At 48.5% G+C, this 18,864-nt stretch overlaps 1 protein-coding gene across 5 annotated transcripts in view; it reads right to left on the bottom strand.

The window, feature by feature from the left end:
• The window catches only part of VCPKMT (valosin containing protein lysine methyltransferase), a 30,850-nt gene extending 15,040 nt beyond the window's left edge, over positions 1 to 15,810 (bottom strand). For 2 of the 5 annotated variants that reach the window (XM_088656177.1, XM_088656172.1), the window contains exons 1-5: positions 15,515 to 15,810; positions 12,726 to 12,836; positions 11,519 to 11,591; positions 11,309 to 11,428; positions 9,958 to 10,062 (exon numbers count right to left, since the gene is read on the bottom strand). In XM_088656177.1, the coding sequence (XP_088512303.1) occupies positions 9,958 to 10,062; positions 11,309 to 11,428; positions 11,519 to 11,591; positions 12,726 to 12,836; positions 15,515 to 15,780 (675 nt within the window). In that variant the 5' untranslated portion in view covers positions 15,781 to 15,810. Of the gene's footprint in view, positions 1 to 692; positions 2,613 to 9,957; positions 10,063 to 11,308; positions 11,429 to 11,518; positions 11,592 to 12,725; positions 12,837 to 15,514 lie in introns of those variants that run through there. The other 3 variants (XM_088656186.1, XM_088656183.1, XM_060269984.2) reach the window with 2 other exon arrangements.
• Positions 15,811 to 18,864: the final 3,054 nt, after the last annotated feature.

Here is an 18,864-nt window from a genome sequence, read left to right as displayed (position 1 = left end):
ACCTGCTTGTTCTGCGCTGGATCCAAATCTGCCACTACTGGAGAAGCAAAATGTGTTGGTCCCTCCATCTTAGGCTCAGGTTGTATAAATTTGTAAATAAAACCATATATCCTAAAGTGACCACAATCTCTGCTGACCTTCGTTCCAAGGAAACAGAGCCTGTGTAAGTGGCTAGAACCCCTTGAGTCTCTCACTGCTCAAGGATGATAAAGCTGGAACTGCACACAGCTTCCCACCCTCCTCTCTCCCCCTCTCATCTTATTTGCGATTCCTGCCTTGCAGGGGGTTGGACTAGATGAGCCTTTTTGGTCCCTCATCTCTACGGTTTTATGATTCTGGGCAAGGGGGAAAAGGGAAGGTTGCAATCGGCTCTTAAGTTTAATGCCCATGGAAAATACTAGAATTTAAGTGGAGTTCCACCTGCAATTGGTGTTTCAGTTCGGGGGCAGAAATATTCTCCTGGGTAAAGCTGTCCAAAAATCCAGAGTTGGCAGATTATTATGGGGTGGAAGGTTCACAGGCTATGAAGGACTTGCTCGGAGATTTATTGACATACGCAGGAGAAATGATTTTGAGGAGATACGGAAGGCGTTTGAGGAATTTGTACTGTTAAAACAGAAAGGGGTCAAACCACCGCAAGAGGTGTTGAAATTTTGGGAGGTTGGATAGTTACAACGGAACGGTCTCGCTTGTGGGGTGCACGTTTTTATTCTTGTTTATTTACGATTATTACATTGTCGAAATAAATAATGTATAAAATGTAAATAAAAGAATTGGGGGGGGGTTAACAGTGACAAAAAAGTGACTGGAGAAAGAAATTCTCCTGATGGGAGCAGAGTTTGGAGATTGCAGGGTATGGCAGAACAGCCCCCCCCCTTTTTTTTGATGAGCACAACCTTTCACGGCCCTCCCCTGAATTTTGCATGAGGTACACCATTAGCTAATGCTTGAAGAACGCAAGGGCATCTGTCTTTGATTCAGAGGGCTTCCCAGGAGTGGCATAAATATCCAGCTCGTTGTGACAAACAGCAGACGGGGAGGTGGGGGGGGGGGCGCAGCTAATGATATTGCCCAATTTCCCTGGGCCTGCAGTAATGAATCCATGATGGCCCCTCTGCGGCCCTCACCTCGATAGGAAGTTTGATCTCTCTCCCCCCCCACCCCCCCTTTTGCAGGGATGCCTCTTGATATTAACAAACTGCTGAAAGCTGAAAATCAGAATCCTTGGCCAATGGGTGGCGACAGGCAGGTCCGGCAGAAAACTGAGCAGCCTCTCATTAGAGCTGATTATTAGTTTCTTTGGGTGGGTGGGAAGGGGGTGCAAGTCTGAACCAGGGAGCATGACTGGGCGGAAGGGAAGCGAGTTGTGTTAAGACACAAAGGAAGAGGAGAGGGTCTCTGGCCAAGATGAAAACGCACTGTCTGCGATCTCCCTGCAAACCTGGTTTGAATTCTGACTACGGGCTGTTTCTGCGCCACGTGTCATCGCTCTTAGGTGTGAGCCCAAGGAGCGTGTGAATGCATTTGAGAGTGGGAGGAGCAGGACTGACGCTTTGCAAGCAAAGGAAAAGTTTCTGTTATGTGACGGGAAGAAAAAGAAAAGAACGGCTACCTCCCGAGTGTGGAGGCAGATTGTAGACATCAAGTGGAAGGTAGCTATTGGCTGGTGCCAATGTCCCCCTGAACCAGTCTCCCTGCCCTATTCCCATAAATGTTCTGCAAATGTTGCCGCATGCTTGCTTTTTAAAATTTAAAATTCCACAGAGCATTCTTGGCCAAGCTGGCACCCTTCAGACGTTGCACGCCACAACTACCATCAGCCCAGCCATGCACCCCGTTCAGTTCAGTTCAGTTTTTGCTTCTGTGGAAAAGTCCAGGTTGTGGGAGATTCTGCAGCCCAATTTAACGACGTGTATTCTTGTTAATTAGAAAGTCCAGGGGCTGACTGCAGAACTGTAACTTGCCTGTTTATAAATTGATGGCTCTCTGGTCCTTAGCCCCTTTACTAAGTAACAAGAATATGCATGGTTAGATTTGACTGCAAAATCCCACACAATTTTATAACTCCCCCCCCCCCCCGAGTCCCATCTTGACTTGAAGGCTCCCGTCTCTCGGCAGAGGGAAGTCATCCCACACACACATTGCTTCCGTGTCACCCCAAGAGATGACCAATGTCTCCAAGACGACCACCTCACCCTCTGAGGGTGTACAGCGCTGGCATTCTCTGTGACTATTACACAAGCGCTCGTGCTCATAACGCCAGGGCTTTTGTCCGCACAGCTTGGGGTGGTGGTGATTGTGTAGCCCATTCTTACAGGCATGCAATCTGACAGGCTTTGTGGTGGTGGGGATGCCTGGAAGGGTGTGTGTGTGCACAACTGGGACAAGGGCAGACAATGAACCACAGACAACGCACGGGGCTCCTTCAAAGGACCTCATCGGGCGCTGCCTGTGTCAAGAGGCCGGACGTGAGGCCGGACATGGCCTGAGGCATCTCAACAAGGAACTCTTGCAAACTCCGTTCCCAGGCCAGCATCAGCAACAGACGATGGAAGGAGGGCTGGTGGTTGCGGAGGCCAAGAAGCCTTCCTGGGTGAGAAGTGGAATCCAATCTAGTGGGGAAGAAGAAAGAAATGAAATCAGAAGAACATAAGAAGGGGAAGAAGAAAGAAATGAAATCAGAACACAAGAAGAGAATTGCATAAGCTATGGAACATGCTCCCGCAGGAGGCAGTGATGGTGACCAATTTGGATGATTTTAAAAGAGGGTTGGCTCCCAGTACGTTTCCGAGCACAATTCAAAGTGTTGGTGCTGACCTTTAAAGCCCTAAACAGCCTCGGTCCAGTATACCTGAAGGAGCGTCTCCACCTCCATCATTCTGCCCGGACACAGAGGTCCAGTACCGAGGGCCTTCTGGCGGTTCCCTCGCTACGAGAAGCCAAGTTGCAGGGAACTAGGCAGAGGGCCTTCTCGGTGGTGGCACCTGCCCTGTGGAACGCCCTCCCAACAGATGTCAAAAAGGAATACAACTACCAGACTTTAGAAGACATCTGAAGGCAGCCCTGTTCAGGGAGGCTTTTAATGTTTAATAGATTGTTGTGTTTTATTCTTTTGTTGGAAGCCGCCCAGAGTGGCTGGGGAGACCCGGCCAGATGGGCAGGGTATAAATAATAAAATATTATTATTATTATTATTATTATTATTATTATTATTATTATTATTATTATTATTAATCATGGAGTCGTTTGTGGAGAAGAGGGCTGTTGGCTTCCCCTTACCTCTGTATCATGAAACCCAGGAAGAAATGATCAGTGGCGGAGGATGTAATGAAACGTGGCTGGCACTGGGTGCTAAACCATGGGGGCCAGCACTTACCGCAGGGCCTGCAGCGTGCCCAAGCCATGCGTTTCTCCTGGGAGTGACACGGTGGCTTGGGCACCTGCAGGCTCCAATGCAGCCTGAAACGGCAGCGTGAGGATTGCGTCTGCCCTCCGCCTCTCCCGCAGCCCCCCTATAGCTGAGGGGGAGGCGGCGGAAAGGCTCCATGCAGTGTGCCCTGACCCCATGGGCAGCTCGCCTCACCCCCGGCTGCAGGACGCGCACACGGCACTGGGCACCCAAGCGGCTAGCTACGCCGCTAGACATGAGCGCTCCCTCTCCAGTTTCCGAGCACTTCCATTTTGCCGATCAGTTCCTCCCTGTTGGTGAGGCCCAGGTCCAGGACAGATTATCCCTTTGTTGCTGCTTCCACCTTCCGGGAAATGAAGTGGTCAGCGAGGCAATGGAGGGATTTGTCGGACCTTGCATTCTTGGCAGAGTTTGAGTCCCAACTGATATCGGGGAAGTTGAAGTCTCCCATGACTGCCACAGCTCTCCTCTTTGAATGTCTGGCAATCTGTTCTAGGAAGGCACCATCCAAGTCTTCGGTCTGGCTTGGAGGGCTATAGCAGAACCCCACAGTAAGGTCACTGTGGTTTTCCTCTCCTATGGTTTTTACCCATATGCTCTCAATCTGCCTTCCATGCTCCATGTCATGGATCTCTTCACAAGTGTACACATCCTTTACATAGAATGCTGCTCCTCCCCCCCTTCCTGTTTGATCTATTTCTTTTGAGCAGCTCATACCCCCCCCCTGCATTCCAGGCATGAGTCTCATCCCACCAGGTTTCCGTAATGTCTGTTACCCTTCAGAGGCTCCCTGTATTCTCGTCTTATTGTACACAACCCCAACTCTTCTTGCAACTCGTAACAACAACCTGCTTCTCTCTCTTCTGAGTGCCAATATAACCAAGACACAACAGTTAGTATTGGCTCTGTTACTCACTCTTGGATGACATAACAGCAGGAAAGAAGAGAGGCAACCTTGCAATTCAGTCAGCAAACAAGGCAGACAGAGGAGGGAGCCAGGGTTATTCCAGGGGATCAACGGGAAGGAAGAAAAGGAGGGGTGTGTTGGTGCGTGTAAATCTACTTTCATGAAAGGATTGTCTTAGAGAACCACCTTTGTGTTTTTTAAAATGAAAAGCAGAACAACAGCAACGTAAGAACACAAGAGGCTGCTGGATCAGGCCAGGGGCCCATCTAATCCAGCATCCTTTTCTCACAGAGACTGGGAAGTGGACCTCTCAGCATGCACCCCCCTCCCCAAGACAATAACCTCCGGATCCCCTGCTTTTTATTTTAAAAAGAGTGGGGCAGTTTCTAGCATTTGTAGTATCTGATCCACAAGGCAAAATGTATGTGCATTATTCTCTCCTGTGTGTGCACAAAACAAGCCTGCTCTGCCCACTTTTCAGATTTTATTTTGACGTTGCTACTCCCTCTCCGAAAAATACCCGCAGACACTCCCTCCCCTGCCCACTTTCCCTCTACAGACCGGACACGCCTCCCTCTGCCCTTCTGACTGGGGCAGTCCCAGGTTGAAGCAAATGGCTCTAGTGATGCACAGCCATTTTGCTATTTGGGAGATGGGTTTTGAGGACAACCAAGGGCAGCTGCAAAGTGTGCCACTGGGCATGGGGCCCAATGCCGCAGAGGACACCCTTACAATCCAAAATTCGAACAGGGGGCCTATCAGTGCTCCCCCTCCTGGCAAGGAAGCACAAGCCCAGGTGGTGGCCTCTGCTCATTCATGGCCCCTTCTCCTCCCCACTGCCTCCCAGTAAAGCGTGACAATTGGGGGTGGCAGAGAGGAGGGGGCATGGAAAGAGTGATGGGCCTCTGTGCTCAGAGACGTCTTGACATTTCCATTCACTTTGGCGTTTTCTCTGCTGCTCAACCGCCGGCTGCCAAGACGGCAAATGAATGCCTCCCTTTTTTTTCTTTGAGGGCAGGAAGTTGCAAACTCTATGCCGTCTGGAGACAGCTCCCCGCATTAACCCGCCTGCAGAAGACATCATCCTGCTCCTCTGGATGGAGCACTGCAGAAGGCTCCAGGGCACGATCCAAGGCTTGGGTGGCACGGGTGGCGCTGTGGTCTAATCCACTGAGCCTCTTGGGCTTGCTGATCAGAAGGTTGGCGGTTCGAATCCCCGCGACAGGGTGAGCTCCCGTTGCTCGGTCCCAGCTCCTGCCAACCTAGCAGTTCGAAAGCACGCCAGTGCAAGTAGATAAATAGGTATCACTGCGGTGGGAAGGTAAACAGTGTCTCCGTGCGCTCTGGATTCCATCACGGTGTCCCGTTGCACCAGATGTTGTTTAGTCCTGCTGGCCACAAGACCCGGAAAGCTGTCTGTGGACAAATGCCAGCTCCCTCGGCCTGAAAGCAAGATGAGCGCCACAACCCCACCGTCGCCTTTGATTGGACTTAACCGTCCAGGGGTCCTTTACCTTTACCTTTATTTGCTGCCTCTGGGTTGTATGGCTCTTTTTTGTCTCGTGCAATCCCTCATAGCCAAGTAAGATTGTCTTCCATAAACATGGTTTTAACAGTCCGTAAGTGACTGTGGAGGCAAATTCTGGATCCACATGTCCTTCCACAGTGGGGACATAGCTCCAGGGCTGACACGGGACATTTGGCTGCCTGAGGCAAAGAAGTAAATGGCAAACACCCCCTGCCTACCAATATGCCGCAGTCAAGGTGCATAGTTATATGCCTGAAATAATAAATAATGGCACCGGAGAGGCATTATCAATGTATTTTGGCATCCGAGACAGAAAATCACACAAGCATCTCTCTCTCTCCCTGGAAATAAATATACAGTACATACAAACAATTTTCCTCCTAAAAAAATAAAACAAAAAAGCAAAAGCAAAGTGTTTTTGAGGATCTCCGAAACAGAAGAAATTAAGAAATTAACGTGTCCAGAAGAGGGCAACGAAAATGGTCAAAGGCCTGGAAACGATGCCTTATGAGGAACGGCTTAGGGAGCTGGGTATGTTTAGCCTGGAGAAGAGAAGGTTAAGGGGTGATATGATAGCCATGTTCAAATATATTAAAGGATGTCATATAGAGGAGGGAGAAAGGTTGTTTTCTGCTGCTCCAGAGAAGCGGACATGGAGCAATGGATTCAAACTACAAGAAAGAAGATTCCACCTAAACATTAGGAAGAACTTCCTGACAGTAAGAGCTGTTCGGCAGTGGAATTTGCTGCCAAGGAGTGTGGTGGGGTCTCCTTCTTTGGAGGTCTTTAAGCGGAGGCTTGACAGGCATATGTCAAGAATGCTTTGATGGTGTTTCCTGCTTGGCAGGGGGTTGGACTGGATGGCCCTTGTGGTCTCTTCCAACTCTACGATTCTATGATTCTAAGAGTGCAAATAGCAGAGGAAAGTCACATCTCCCAGAGCCTCAGGAAGGGAGACAAAAGATGAAGGCCATGTATTCTTTCTCTTCTTTGGCAATCACTCGCAGCCGAGTAAGATTGCCTTCCATAAACACGGTTTTAACAATGTGTTCGTAAGTGACTGTGGAGGCCAATTCTAGATCCACACGTCCATGGATATATCCCTTAACAAACTCCATGAGGTGGCTCCAGGTAGGAAAAAAAAATTGACCCTGCATACTTCTAGGGCAAATGGCCACCGGCCTCACTCTAATGGTAGGGCCGGCCCTGCCTGCTCCCAGTGCAGAAGGGCATCACTGGTCCTCATCCTAGGTCCTATTTCTCGCCAGAATTTTCTGTGCTATGAAAACAAATTTTATTTTTCCATAGCACCCTGTACGTGAATGTCCTTTTTACTGGTGCAATTCAAAAAATAGAAAGCTCTTGCTGCCCCAACTGTCTTGCACGTTTGGTCTTACTAAGTTATAGGCAGCAGGATGAAGAAAGCAGGCGGAGAAAAGGAAGCAAAACAGGAGATTTCTCACAGCCCCCTCACAGGTCTGCAAACAATGCTGGCAGCAAGTCATGAACATCCTTTGATCTTCCAGTCCCTGCAGGAACCGAATCTGCAAGGAACACACTTGATAGTCAAACTGGTTCAAATCCCTTGGGGACTGAAGGGAGAGGAATCTAGCAGACAAAGGCTCCCTTGTCCACTCGGTGTCTGCCCTGAATTCTTGGGACCGATGCTGCAAGGGCAAAGCTTTCGAGATCGCCCTTGAGTGACCTCTAAGGACCCTGAACAGGGAAGAGAGAGGCAAGGCAGACCAGACAGGGACCAAACCAAGGAAGGCCCATCTATCTTTCATGTTATTGGAAGGCTGGTTCCTGTTTTACATGTTCTGTAGCTATTCCTGCATTTTTATATTGTTGTTTTACTAGTTTTAGGTTGTTGACATTATTTTAATTCTATGGTTTTTTAAGGCACTGGTTAGATTTTACACACACACACACACACACACACACACCAGCTGGCCCGGCCACGCGTTGCTGTGACTCATCTGTGTGATTTCCCCCCACCCTGTCCTGATCCATGACGTATCCCGCCCCCTCCTCCCCCCACCCCCGGCTTATCCCTGTGATTCCCCCCACCCTGTCCCGACCCATGACTTATCTTGCCCCCTCCTCCCCCCACCCCAGGCTTATCCCTGTGATTCCCCCCACCCTGTCCCGACCCATGACATATCACACCCCCTCCTCCCCCCCGGCTCATCCCTGTGACTGGTCCCACCGTATCCTGACCTATCCCGTCCCCTCCTGCCCCCAACCCCCATCCAGGCGACTCAGTACCTCCATTCGGCCTAGTCTGTAAAGGATTCAGCCTAGTATGTAAACGGGAGCCGAGGTTCTGTTGAGAGGGAAGGTTTTATAGGTGCAGTACCAGTGTAGCCACCACTAGAGGGTGATGGTTTGCAACCTGGTTTTGAAACACAGGGTTTTTGGTGTTTTACCTGGCACAGGTGTAACATGTTGCTACGCAACTGGTATGCGGTTATTCTCATATCCGCATGTGGCATTGTGTCAAAATTTGAACGCAATCGGTCGAGCGGTTTTGGTGAAAAGTGGATACTAACGGACATGGCCAGTTTACATTTTTATATTATAGATATGAAGGTGTGTTTGAACATAGGACATGGCTTTCTGCTGGGTCAAGACCATTACACTACCTAGCTCAATATTGTCTGCACTGATTGGCAGCAGCTTTCTGGGGTTTCAGACAGGAGTTCTTCAAAGTCCCACGCTGGAGATGCTGACGAGAATTAAACCTGGCAATTTCTGTAGGCAGAACATATGCATTCGACCACAGAGCGATGACCCATCATAGGAGCAGCTCTGCAGGACCAGACCAAAAGGAGCCCACCTACAATAACAGAACTGTAGAGTTGGGAGGGACCCCCAAGAGTTATCTAGTCCAACCCCCTGCAATGCAGAAATCACAGCTGAAGAATCCTTGACCGATGGCCTTCCCTCCTCTGCTTAAAATCTCCAAGGAAGGCAACCTCCCCACTTTCCAAGGGAGCCCGTTCTGCTTTCCCAGCATCTTGTTCTCATAGTGGCCAACCAGATGATCCAATGGCAAGTCTGCAAGCAGGACCTGAGTGCGATTCCCAGCCATCTAGTGCGTTTCTGTAAGTTTCCCACCCCCCTTGCAATACAGCTCTTTTTCTTCACTTCCGTTTTAGTGCTACAGCACACACACAACCCAGAGGAAAAGCTGCCATGTTTGAAGATGTCTCAGTCCCCCAGTTTTGGACTGGGCACAAATCACTCCTGCAGTTATGGGGGTGGGGAGAACATCTGCCTTAATGCTACCATGATTCAAGCTCCAGCATTGGGAGAGTTTGGTAAATGGTGATATGCGCAGTTTTACAATACACCTGGGGCAGATGGGCGAGAGATGTCTGCACCCCACCTTTCAACTAGTTCAGCGGTCATTTTTGCACCCCCAGGGATGCCCAGGTCTGCAAGGTGTGTTTGGGGTATCGGGCAGAAAATTCACAGCTATGCCCAACTGCTAGGACACTCGTTGTGGAAGAGCCACCGTAAAACAAACATGTCTAGTGGTATTAGGTACATTCCGCCTCTCTAGAAAGGAGACTGGGGCAGGCTACGAGAGCACTGTTATCTTATGCTGCCCCCTTCTGGGTAGGGGTGGGAGATCAATCATTTCACAAATTCAGTTTCCCATACCAACACATGAATCAGAACATAGCTCTCTGAAATGCACACTTCTCTGAATTTTGCAATGCAATCCACTTCCCTAACCAAAGCAGGCAAAACAAAAAACTCCTTCCAGTAGCACCTCAGAGACCAACTTAATGGGGGCTTTCACCGGGGCTTTCCTGTCTTGCACTGCCTCCCGCAGTTTGGTCAAACTCATGTTCGTAGCTTCGAGAACACTGTCCAACCATCTCGTCCTCTGTCGTCCCCTTCTCTTTGTGCCCTCCATCTTCCCCAGCACCAGGGTCTTTTCCAGGGAGTCTTCTCTTCTCATGAGGTGGCCAAAGTATTGGAGCCTCAGCTTCAGGACCTGTCCTTCTAGTGTCTGTCCTTATTGCTATGGCTCCAAAAAATGGAAGTTTTTTCTGGAGCATGAGCTGGTCCATCTCTGGTGCCTTTCTAATAACCACCTACCGTTTTCTTCTTTCTGATGATGAATATATGAATGTCCTCGCTCCGATACTCCTCATCGTGCTTCTCCAAGGGAACCTTCTCCAGATCAAAGTCCTTCTGAAGAAGCTGCAATTTAAAATTGCGCAAGAATAAGAGAGTGCAGCTGAATGTCCTTGGCCTCATTCAGAGCTGAGCCTCCCAGAGAAATTGCACCACTTATGTAACCATATAACCTCAGAAGCACAGCACAGAAATCCTCCACTCAGTCTCCGGGGAACCTAAGGCACACCTGGCCCGGATCCTGCTTCTCTCAGGGGCAAATCAGATGCCTATGGGAAGCCCACAACCAGGGTATGAGCGCCACAGCCCTCAGCCACAGTTGTTCCCCAGCACGCTGCCTCTTATTCTGGAGGAAGTTTTCAGCCACTGCTAGCTTTCTCCTCCATGCCTGATCCCCTTCTAAAGCAATCTGATTTGGTGCTATCACAATATCCTGCAGTCACTCATTTTGTAGTTTAACTTTGTGCTGTGCCTGTCCTGACTCTCCCACTATTCACTTCCACTGGATGACCCCCGCTTCTAGTACCAAGACACAGAAAAACCTATCTGTACCACATTCTCCAGACCACGTGTAATTTCATAGATAATAATACAATCCTAATTTATTAGTTATATACAACCCATCTGATTGGGTTGGCCTTGCAACAAATCTGATTGGGTTGGCCTTGGCTTCCAACAAATCAGAAACATTAAGCACAACAAAACATTAAAAACCTCCCTCAACAGGGCAGCCTTCAGATGTCTTCTAAAAGTCAATATAGTTGTTTATTTCCTTGACATCTGATGGGAGGGTGTTTCACAGGGCAGGTGCCACTACCGAAAAGGCCCTCTGCCTGGTTCCCTGTAACCTCGCTTCTCGCAGTGAGGAAACCGCCAGAAGACTCTCAGCACTGGACCTCAGTGTACGGGCTGAGTGATGGGGGTGGAGACACTCCATAATAGAGGTCTATTATGTTCTCTAAACTAAAGAGTCTCAAATGTTGTGAGTTTCTCCATCTCCTTGATCGTTTCGGTTGCCCTTTCCTGAACTTTTTCCAGATCTACAATATCCTTTTGGAGGCGAGGTGGCCAGAAAGCATTCAATGTGTGTCACAGCACATATTTGTTTTTTTAAAAAAGCATTAAGGCTTGGGGTTAGTCTAGAAGACCCTTGGGGTCCCTTCCAACTTTACAATTCTATGATTCTATGAGACTGGCAGGTTTCTGTTTGGTTTTTACATCCCGTTCCAGAAAGCGCCTTGGGATACTTCCAGGCTTTTCTCCACAGGAACAAGGGCTCCTCCAAGACATTCTGCACTGGCAGATGACTCACCTCAAAGTATTTTTTCTCCACTTCTGGGTTCTTCCCCATAGTCCTTTCTTCGTAGCAGCAAAGGATGGTAGTCTCAGGGCCAGCCAAGTCCTTCAGCGTCTTGAGCAACGGCTCCAGGGACTGTCCACAAAGCAGAAATCACATGCCACTTAACTTCATTTCACGCTTGCAGCTACAAGGCTGATCTACAAGAAAAAAAATGTGATTTACCTCTTCGTAGTAGATGCAGTCTGCCATCAGGATGTAATCAGGTGCCGGAAGGAAGTCTGATACTTCTTCACCCCTAAACAAAAAGCAGAGGTGGATGCAATACAGAAAAGAACATTTGGTTTTATTTGTGCCCTGGCTTTCAGTCAACAGCGGCTCCCAAAGCAGCTTTATAATTAAACTAGTGTCATTCAGCCCGTTCAGTAAACGGGTGCTAGCCGGGTGGGAACGGAGGGGAAGCCCTGGGACCGTGCAGGCGTCCCCTCCGTCGAGCGCCTGAGGCCCACCGGCCCCTCCTCCGCCTCCTCCCGCTGTCCCGAGTGGCGACGGCCTCCTCCACCTCCCTGCTGCAGTGGAGTTACGTGGGGCGGCGAGGCGGGAGAGCGAGGGGCGGCGCGCTTACCTCTGCGCGTCTCTGCGTCCAATCCCTGTGTCCGTGAGGCACATGCGCAGTAACGCGGACACAGGGACTGGACGCAGAGACACAGGGACTTTATTATATAGGATGCGTAAAAAAGAACAAGCCTATCTAAAGTTATGCAGGTACAGTGGTACCTCTACTTACGAATGTTTCTACTTACGAATGGAGCTCCGTCCGCCATCTTGGATGCGGTTTAGATAGGATTTTTTCTACTTACGAATTTTTCCTCCCAATGCATTCCTATGGGATTCGACTTACAATTTTTTCTACTTACAAATGTGCGTTTGGAACACATTAAATTCGTAAGTAGAGGTACCACTGTATGTGTGTGGCAGAGTCTTCTGGGCAACCCCAAGAGCACAGGCCAGGCCAACCTTCACCAACCTGGTGACACTGAGGAGGGGTTGGACCAGATGACCTTCGCGGCCCCTTCTAATGCTACAAGTAACTAAGACTAAAACTGTGGCCCACATGCTGGCTGGGGCTGATGCAGCAGGGGGCAGAATGATGCAGGGCCTGGCAGATCTACCTCTGCTGACCTACCGATTTAGTTCAACGCCTAGCCACCCCCATGCGAAACCTTCTAAGCTTCAGTTCAAAGCAAGGTATGGAACAGCTGGAGGAAGTTGAAAGCAAGCTCATGTTCATATGATTATCTGTGACGTCACGCTACAGATCACAGCCCTACCTAAGAGTCACTCTCTGGTTAGAGTTGACTTCCATTCCTTAAAATTGGTTTGCAGTTTGTTGAGGAAATTTCAAATTACAGAACAAGAAGGCCATACGAACCATTTCAGTACCTTGGCTTGAATGGAACCTGTGATAAGATGCCGATTTTTCTCAATGTTCATTTTCAGCAAATCCTGAACTTCATCGAGATCCGTAACCGTAACGTTAGCACTACAAAAGAGGTGGGGGGGGGCTATATTAGTTGCCCGTTTCATACACACACACACACACACACACAATGCAAGAAACCACACAATGCACAAGTTTTTAGCATCCCTCATTCAGCTTAGAAAAAGTCTCATTTGCAACTAAGTTCTTGCCAAAGGGACTATGCTTAAAACTCCGTACATGAGCCAACACAGATCCAGTTCTGGTGGGAAATGAATCAGGCATGCATGCACACCAAAATAACCTGGTTAAATAAATCCTGCATAAAAAGGGATATAAATGAAAACAAAAAGTGGCAATGATTAATAGAGTGAGGCCCACCCTACCATGCTGCAAAACCCTTCGGCATGTTGGAACACTACCGTATTTCAATCTCCAATAGCAAACATTAAATTTGTGCGATTAGCAGTGCAATTGTGTGTTTTGGGGGGGGAGGGGGAGCCTGGATTCCATCCCTTTAGCTCTAGATGCAGGACCACAAGATGGGAGTGCGGGCTACAAGTTAGATGGCTTTAAAAGGACTTTAGACAAATTCATGGAGGATAAGGCCGTCTTCTCTTATAATATTCTAGTGGTTTATGGTGTTGTAAACTTCCCTGTGACCTGTTGACAAAGGGTGGTATATAGAATCATAGAATTGTAGTTGGAAGGATCCCCAACAGATGGCATATCCTTTCTCTGTAGGAGTATATACTGTATATCTCCATATAAATGTCTTAAATAAAATAAGTACATAAGTTCAACCTTCAGTTTTTCCATACTCCCCCCTCCACCTCTTTTTAAACTGTTAGGTGGCAAGACTAAAGCAAAATATATAGTCACAATTTTTGCAAGGCCCCTGGGTGCAATTTATCGCTCCTTCTTACAAGGATGTTGGGGCGGCCTGGCCGCTGGATGCTAGGGGGAGGCCCAGGCTTGGTAGGGAGATCAGTAACCGTCAGAGATCAGATCCTAGGAGTAGAGATGTGAATGGGGTAGGAATCCTATAGCGACAGGAGAGTGGGAGTCACTGGGTGCTTCTGCAAAGCAGGTGGGAGAAGGAAGACAAGAGACTAAGAAGGGAAGGTGTGAGGGTCGGGTGTAGAGCAGACGATTATATGGGGAAAACTATGGTGGGGGACCCCCATGACATGGGCGTGTGAGAAGGGCATGGATCCCAGTGATGAAAGGAGGAACATCCTTTGTCATCTGCGATGGGTGCCCTGGCCTCTCCCACTTTCTCTCCGCAGAGCCTTTCAGAAGAGCAGCAGGGCAGGTGGAAAAGGACTCAATCCCTGCCAGCAGCATCTCCAGATCGGGCTGCGAGGAAAGTCTCTTGGCCTGAAACCCTGGAAAGAGCCGCTGCTGCCAGTCGGTGTAGTTGATACTGAACTAGACAGTCCAACTAGATGGGCCTGACGGCAGCTTCCTCTGCTCCTGTATCTCCAGAACTTTGAAGACTAGAACCTTGCTGTTGATTTTAAGGGAAGTGCTATAGCTTGGTGGCAAGAACACCTGTATTATTATTATTATTATTATTATTATTATTATTATTATTATTATTAATGTAGAAGGTCCCCTGCTCAGTCCCAAGAAGGCTCCAAGGTGACCACTGCTGCCAATCAGTGTGGGCAATACTGAACTAGATGGACCAACTAGATGGGCCTGACGACTGGAATCTTGCTGTTAAGGGGGATTTATGGGAAGGCCATCTGTATTATTATTATTATTAAGGTTTCATGCTCCATCCCAAGAAGGAATCGGCGTCTCCAGGTGGCGCTGGGGTAATTATTGTTACAGTGGAACCTCGGTTTATGAATTTTCGGTTTATGAACACCGCGGACCCATCTGGAACGGATTAATTCACTTTCCATTACTTTTAATGGGAAAGTTCGCTTCAGTTTATGAACGCTTCAGTTTATGAACAGACTTCCGGAACCAATTACACCCATGTTTCAGTTTATGAACGCTTCAGTTTAAGTACTTCACGGACCCGTCTGGAACGGATTAATCCACTTTCCATTACTTTCAATGGAAAAGTTTGCTTCAGTTTATGAACGCTTACTCTGCGGACCGTCTGGAACGGATTAATTCATTTTCCATTACTTTCAATGGGAAAGTTCACTTCAGTTTATGAACGCTTCAGTTTATGAACAGACTTCCGGAACCAATTGTGTTCATAAACCGAGGTACCACTGTATTATTAAAGGCTCCAGGGTGTCGCTACTGCCAGTCAGTGCGGTCAAAACTGAACTAAATGGACCAACTAGATGGGACTGAGTACTGGAATCTTACTGTTAATTTTAAGGGAAGAGCTATAGCTCGGTCGGAAGGGCACCTATATTATTATTATTATTAATATTATTATTAATATTATTATTATTATTATTATTATTATTCAGGTCCCATGCTCAATCCCCAGAGGGCAGCAGCGTCTCCAGGTAGCGCTGGGGAAAAGACTCCTGTATTATTATTATTATTATTACCGGTATTATTATTATTATTCAGGTACTGAATATTATTATTATTATTATAATTCAGGTCCCATGCTCAATCCCAAGAAGGCAGCAGCGTCTCCAGGTAGCGCTGGGGTTGTTCTTATTCAAGGCTCCAGGGTGCCGCCGCCGCCGCTGCCAGTCCGTGTAGGCCACCCTGAGCGAGACGGAAGCCCCCCGGCGGCGGCGGCGGCCGCGACGACGTACCCGAGGCTGGCGGCCATGAGGCCCACGAGGCCGGTGCCTGCGCCCAGCTCGAGCGCGGCCTTGCGGCGGAGAGGGAGCCCCGCCGCCTCCTCCTCGGCCTCCTTCTCCAGGAAGCGCGCCAGCACCAGCGCCGCGTCCCACACCACGCAGCCCGTCCCGCCCGCCGAGCGCTGCCCGAGGCGGAGCCCCGCCAGGCCGTCCCGCCGGGCCAGGGCGCGCTCGAACCCCGGAGAAGGGGAAGAAGGGGAAGGGGAAGGCGACGCCATGCTGGAGGCCGAGGGAGAGAAGGAGGAGCGAGAGGGACGGAAGGAGGGACGGAGGGGAAGCGGCAGGGGGAGGAGGAGGCCGCTCTCCCCTCACAGACACACACCGGAAAGTCGCCCCACGACTGCTTATTATAGCGGCAGAGAAACCTAACAGTACCCTTTGGAACTCCCTGCCACTTGATTGATGGATAAGCTAAACAAGCTCAGGCTTAGGGCCCCACTCTCTTGGGTGTTCCCCCCCCCAAATAAAATTAAAGGGGTGAAAACTCTTTTGATGACCACCAGCGTGACGAGTACTGTAGTTGCTTTGTCAGGCATCCGCACAACATGACCAGTCCAACAAAGTTGATGTTGGAAGAATCGTTGCTTCGACACGGGTGAAACGTGCTCAATAACCACACGAGACGTAACCGGCTGTACTCTTGCATGAATAAAGTATCTTATTCACTGTATCGTATTATAGATTTCAGCAGAAATATGTCATAAAAAACAACGGAAATAGCAGAAGAGTCAGTAGATCACTACACACTCTAAGCATTCATGGATCAGGTGCAAACATATGCTAGTCTATTCCACCTGTGTCTGCTCATCAGGTCCATGCAATCCGCAAGAAGTTTATTGTTCCACAAATCCTTTCACAAAATCTAAGTCTAAGACAAGGATTTCTGGAATATTACCGTAACCTTGTTTCACCATCCTAGGCTTCATCAGTAGTGCATAAATGATGTACCAAACTAGTGGATCTATGGCATAGTAGTTGCCGCGGAATAGACACTAGCATGTTTGCACCTGATCCATGAACTGATGACTGTGTACTGATCTACTGACTTATGTTTTCTGTTGTTTTCTATGACTTCTGTTGAAATCTATAATATGATAGTGAATAAGATACCTTATTTATGCAATAGTACAGCTGGTTACATTCTGGGTTGCATCAATAGGAGTATAGCATCTAGATCTAGGGAAGTAATAGTACCACTGTATTCTTCTCTGGTCAGACCCCACCTGGAGTACTGTGTCCAGTTCTGGGCACCACAGTTCAAGAAGGATACTGACAAGCTGGAACGTGTCCAGAGGAGGGCAACCAAAATGGTCAAAGGCCTGGAAATGATGCCTTATGAGGAACGGCTTAGGGAGCTGGGTATGTTTAGCCTGGAGAAGAGAAGGTTAAGGGGTGATATGATAGCCAGGTTCAAATATATAAAAGGATGCCATATAGAGGAGGGAGAAAGGTTGTTTTCTGCTGCTCCAGAGAAGCGGACACGGAGCAATGGATTCAAACTTCAAGAAAGAAGATTCCACCTAAACATTAGGAAGAACTTCCTGACAGTAAGAGCTGTTCGGCAGTGGAATTTGCTACGAAGGAGTGTGGTGGAATCTCCTTTTTTGGAGGTCTTTAAGCAGAGGCTTGACAGCCATATGTCAAAAATGCTTTGATGGTGTTTCCTGCTTGGCAGGGGGTTGGACTGGATGGCTCTTGTGGTCTCTTCCAACTCTATGATTCTATGATCTCCCAGTATACTGGCATTAGTTCGCCTGTCTTCCCAAGGGATGTGTAAATTTTTTTGGAGACACCGTTGATGGAATCTATCAAAGAGCTGGAGATGGGGTTTACAAGGGGTCCATGTTTCACAAGCATGCAGTAATGTTAGTAGTACAATAGCTTTGTAAACAAGCACTTTGGTTTCCCTGCGAATGTCCCGGTCCGGTCCTCAAACACTCTGCACTTTAATTGGGAGAAAGCTGCACTCGCAGAGCTGGATTTCGGCATCAATGTCGGCCCTCGTGGAAAGATAACTGCCCAGGTAGGAGAAGTGATTGGCACTTTCCAACGTTACACCATTGAGTTGGATTTGTGGCACTGCAGAGGGGTTGTTAACCCTTTTAACGAAGCTTAGATTATGCAGAATGCAGCTGTGACTGCATTCTCGGACACAGGAATCTGCCTCAAACCTGGTCAAGCTATTTGCCTACCTTCTGCAGGATGTGGGGAGAAACCTTTTCCCCGATACAACCTATTGAACCCAAGATCGTACAACGTCACAAAAAGTAGGTACTTCCTTGTGCTTCCTCTCCCTATCCCTATGGCCGATTTTAAACTGCAGGCTCCTATCTGTGCGAACTGAATAACTCTTCTAGTACCCATGTATACCAGTGAGACAGTATAATAATGATTTGTCAGAAGAAGCACCTTGGAGCTTTTTCATAAGACCCAGAGTGCTAAACAGTAACATACTGAGAAATTATATGAAAGGCAAGGCCATAGCTGTCAACTTCCGGATTGGAAAATAAGGGATCAGCAGCGGCGCGGCACCGCTGGACATGCGCAGAAGTGACTTCCGGTGCCGGCTCTGCCTGATTTCCGGTGCCCAGACATGGGCAGAGTGGCACTGGAAATCAGTTCTGCGCATGTCCAGACTTGAGCAGAAGCGACTTACGGTGCTGGGCTGCCCGTGTCTGCATGCCTGGGCACCAGAAATCACTTCTGCGCATGCCCGAGCATGCGCAGAGGCGATTTCCGGCAGCACTCGGCATTTACGCAGCTGAGGAGCCTCCCTGGCCGACAGGAGCTGCTTTCTTATAAATCCAGGGGATTTACGGGATATTTTGCAATTCGGGATAACAGTGGAAAACGGATTTAAATATTGTATGGGGGTTTCCCGCGAAAAACGGGAGAGTTGACAGTTATGGGCAAGGCTTCCCAAGTGTTCCCATAATAATTTATACACTGAAGAATTTGTCTCTTTGGCTGGTCTAATTAGGAACAAGGTGCTCTTCCACCTCCTTCAGAACTATTCCCGCAAAATTGATAATGTAGTTCTCATTCTTTCTTTTAGGTTTCTGTACCAGCCCAAGAAGTCCAGGTGAGGGATTCCACCCCAAACAGGTGATACAGTACAATTTTAGTGGGCAGCAATTGGTTAATAATTTTTACCTCCAAATGGGCACCCATGTGGATTTCAAGCTTCCAACACTAAAACATATTGAGCCATTTCTGGTCCAAATAAGCAAGGAAGGTTCTGTTTGTCGTCCCTAACCTGCCTGACAATCTTTGCAAGGAAAACGTAACTTGCTCAGACTCTC

This window comes from Zootoca vivipara, chromosome 1 (genome assembly GCF_965207765.1).
Source record: "Zootoca vivipara chromosome 1, rZooViv2.hap1.1, whole genome shotgun sequence".
Lineage (NCBI taxonomy): Eukaryota > Metazoa > Chordata > Lepidosauria > Squamata > Lacertidae > Zootoca > Zootoca vivipara.
The sequence above is the reverse complement of the archived record's forward strand: the minus strand, read 5'-3'. Positions and strand labels throughout refer to the sequence as shown.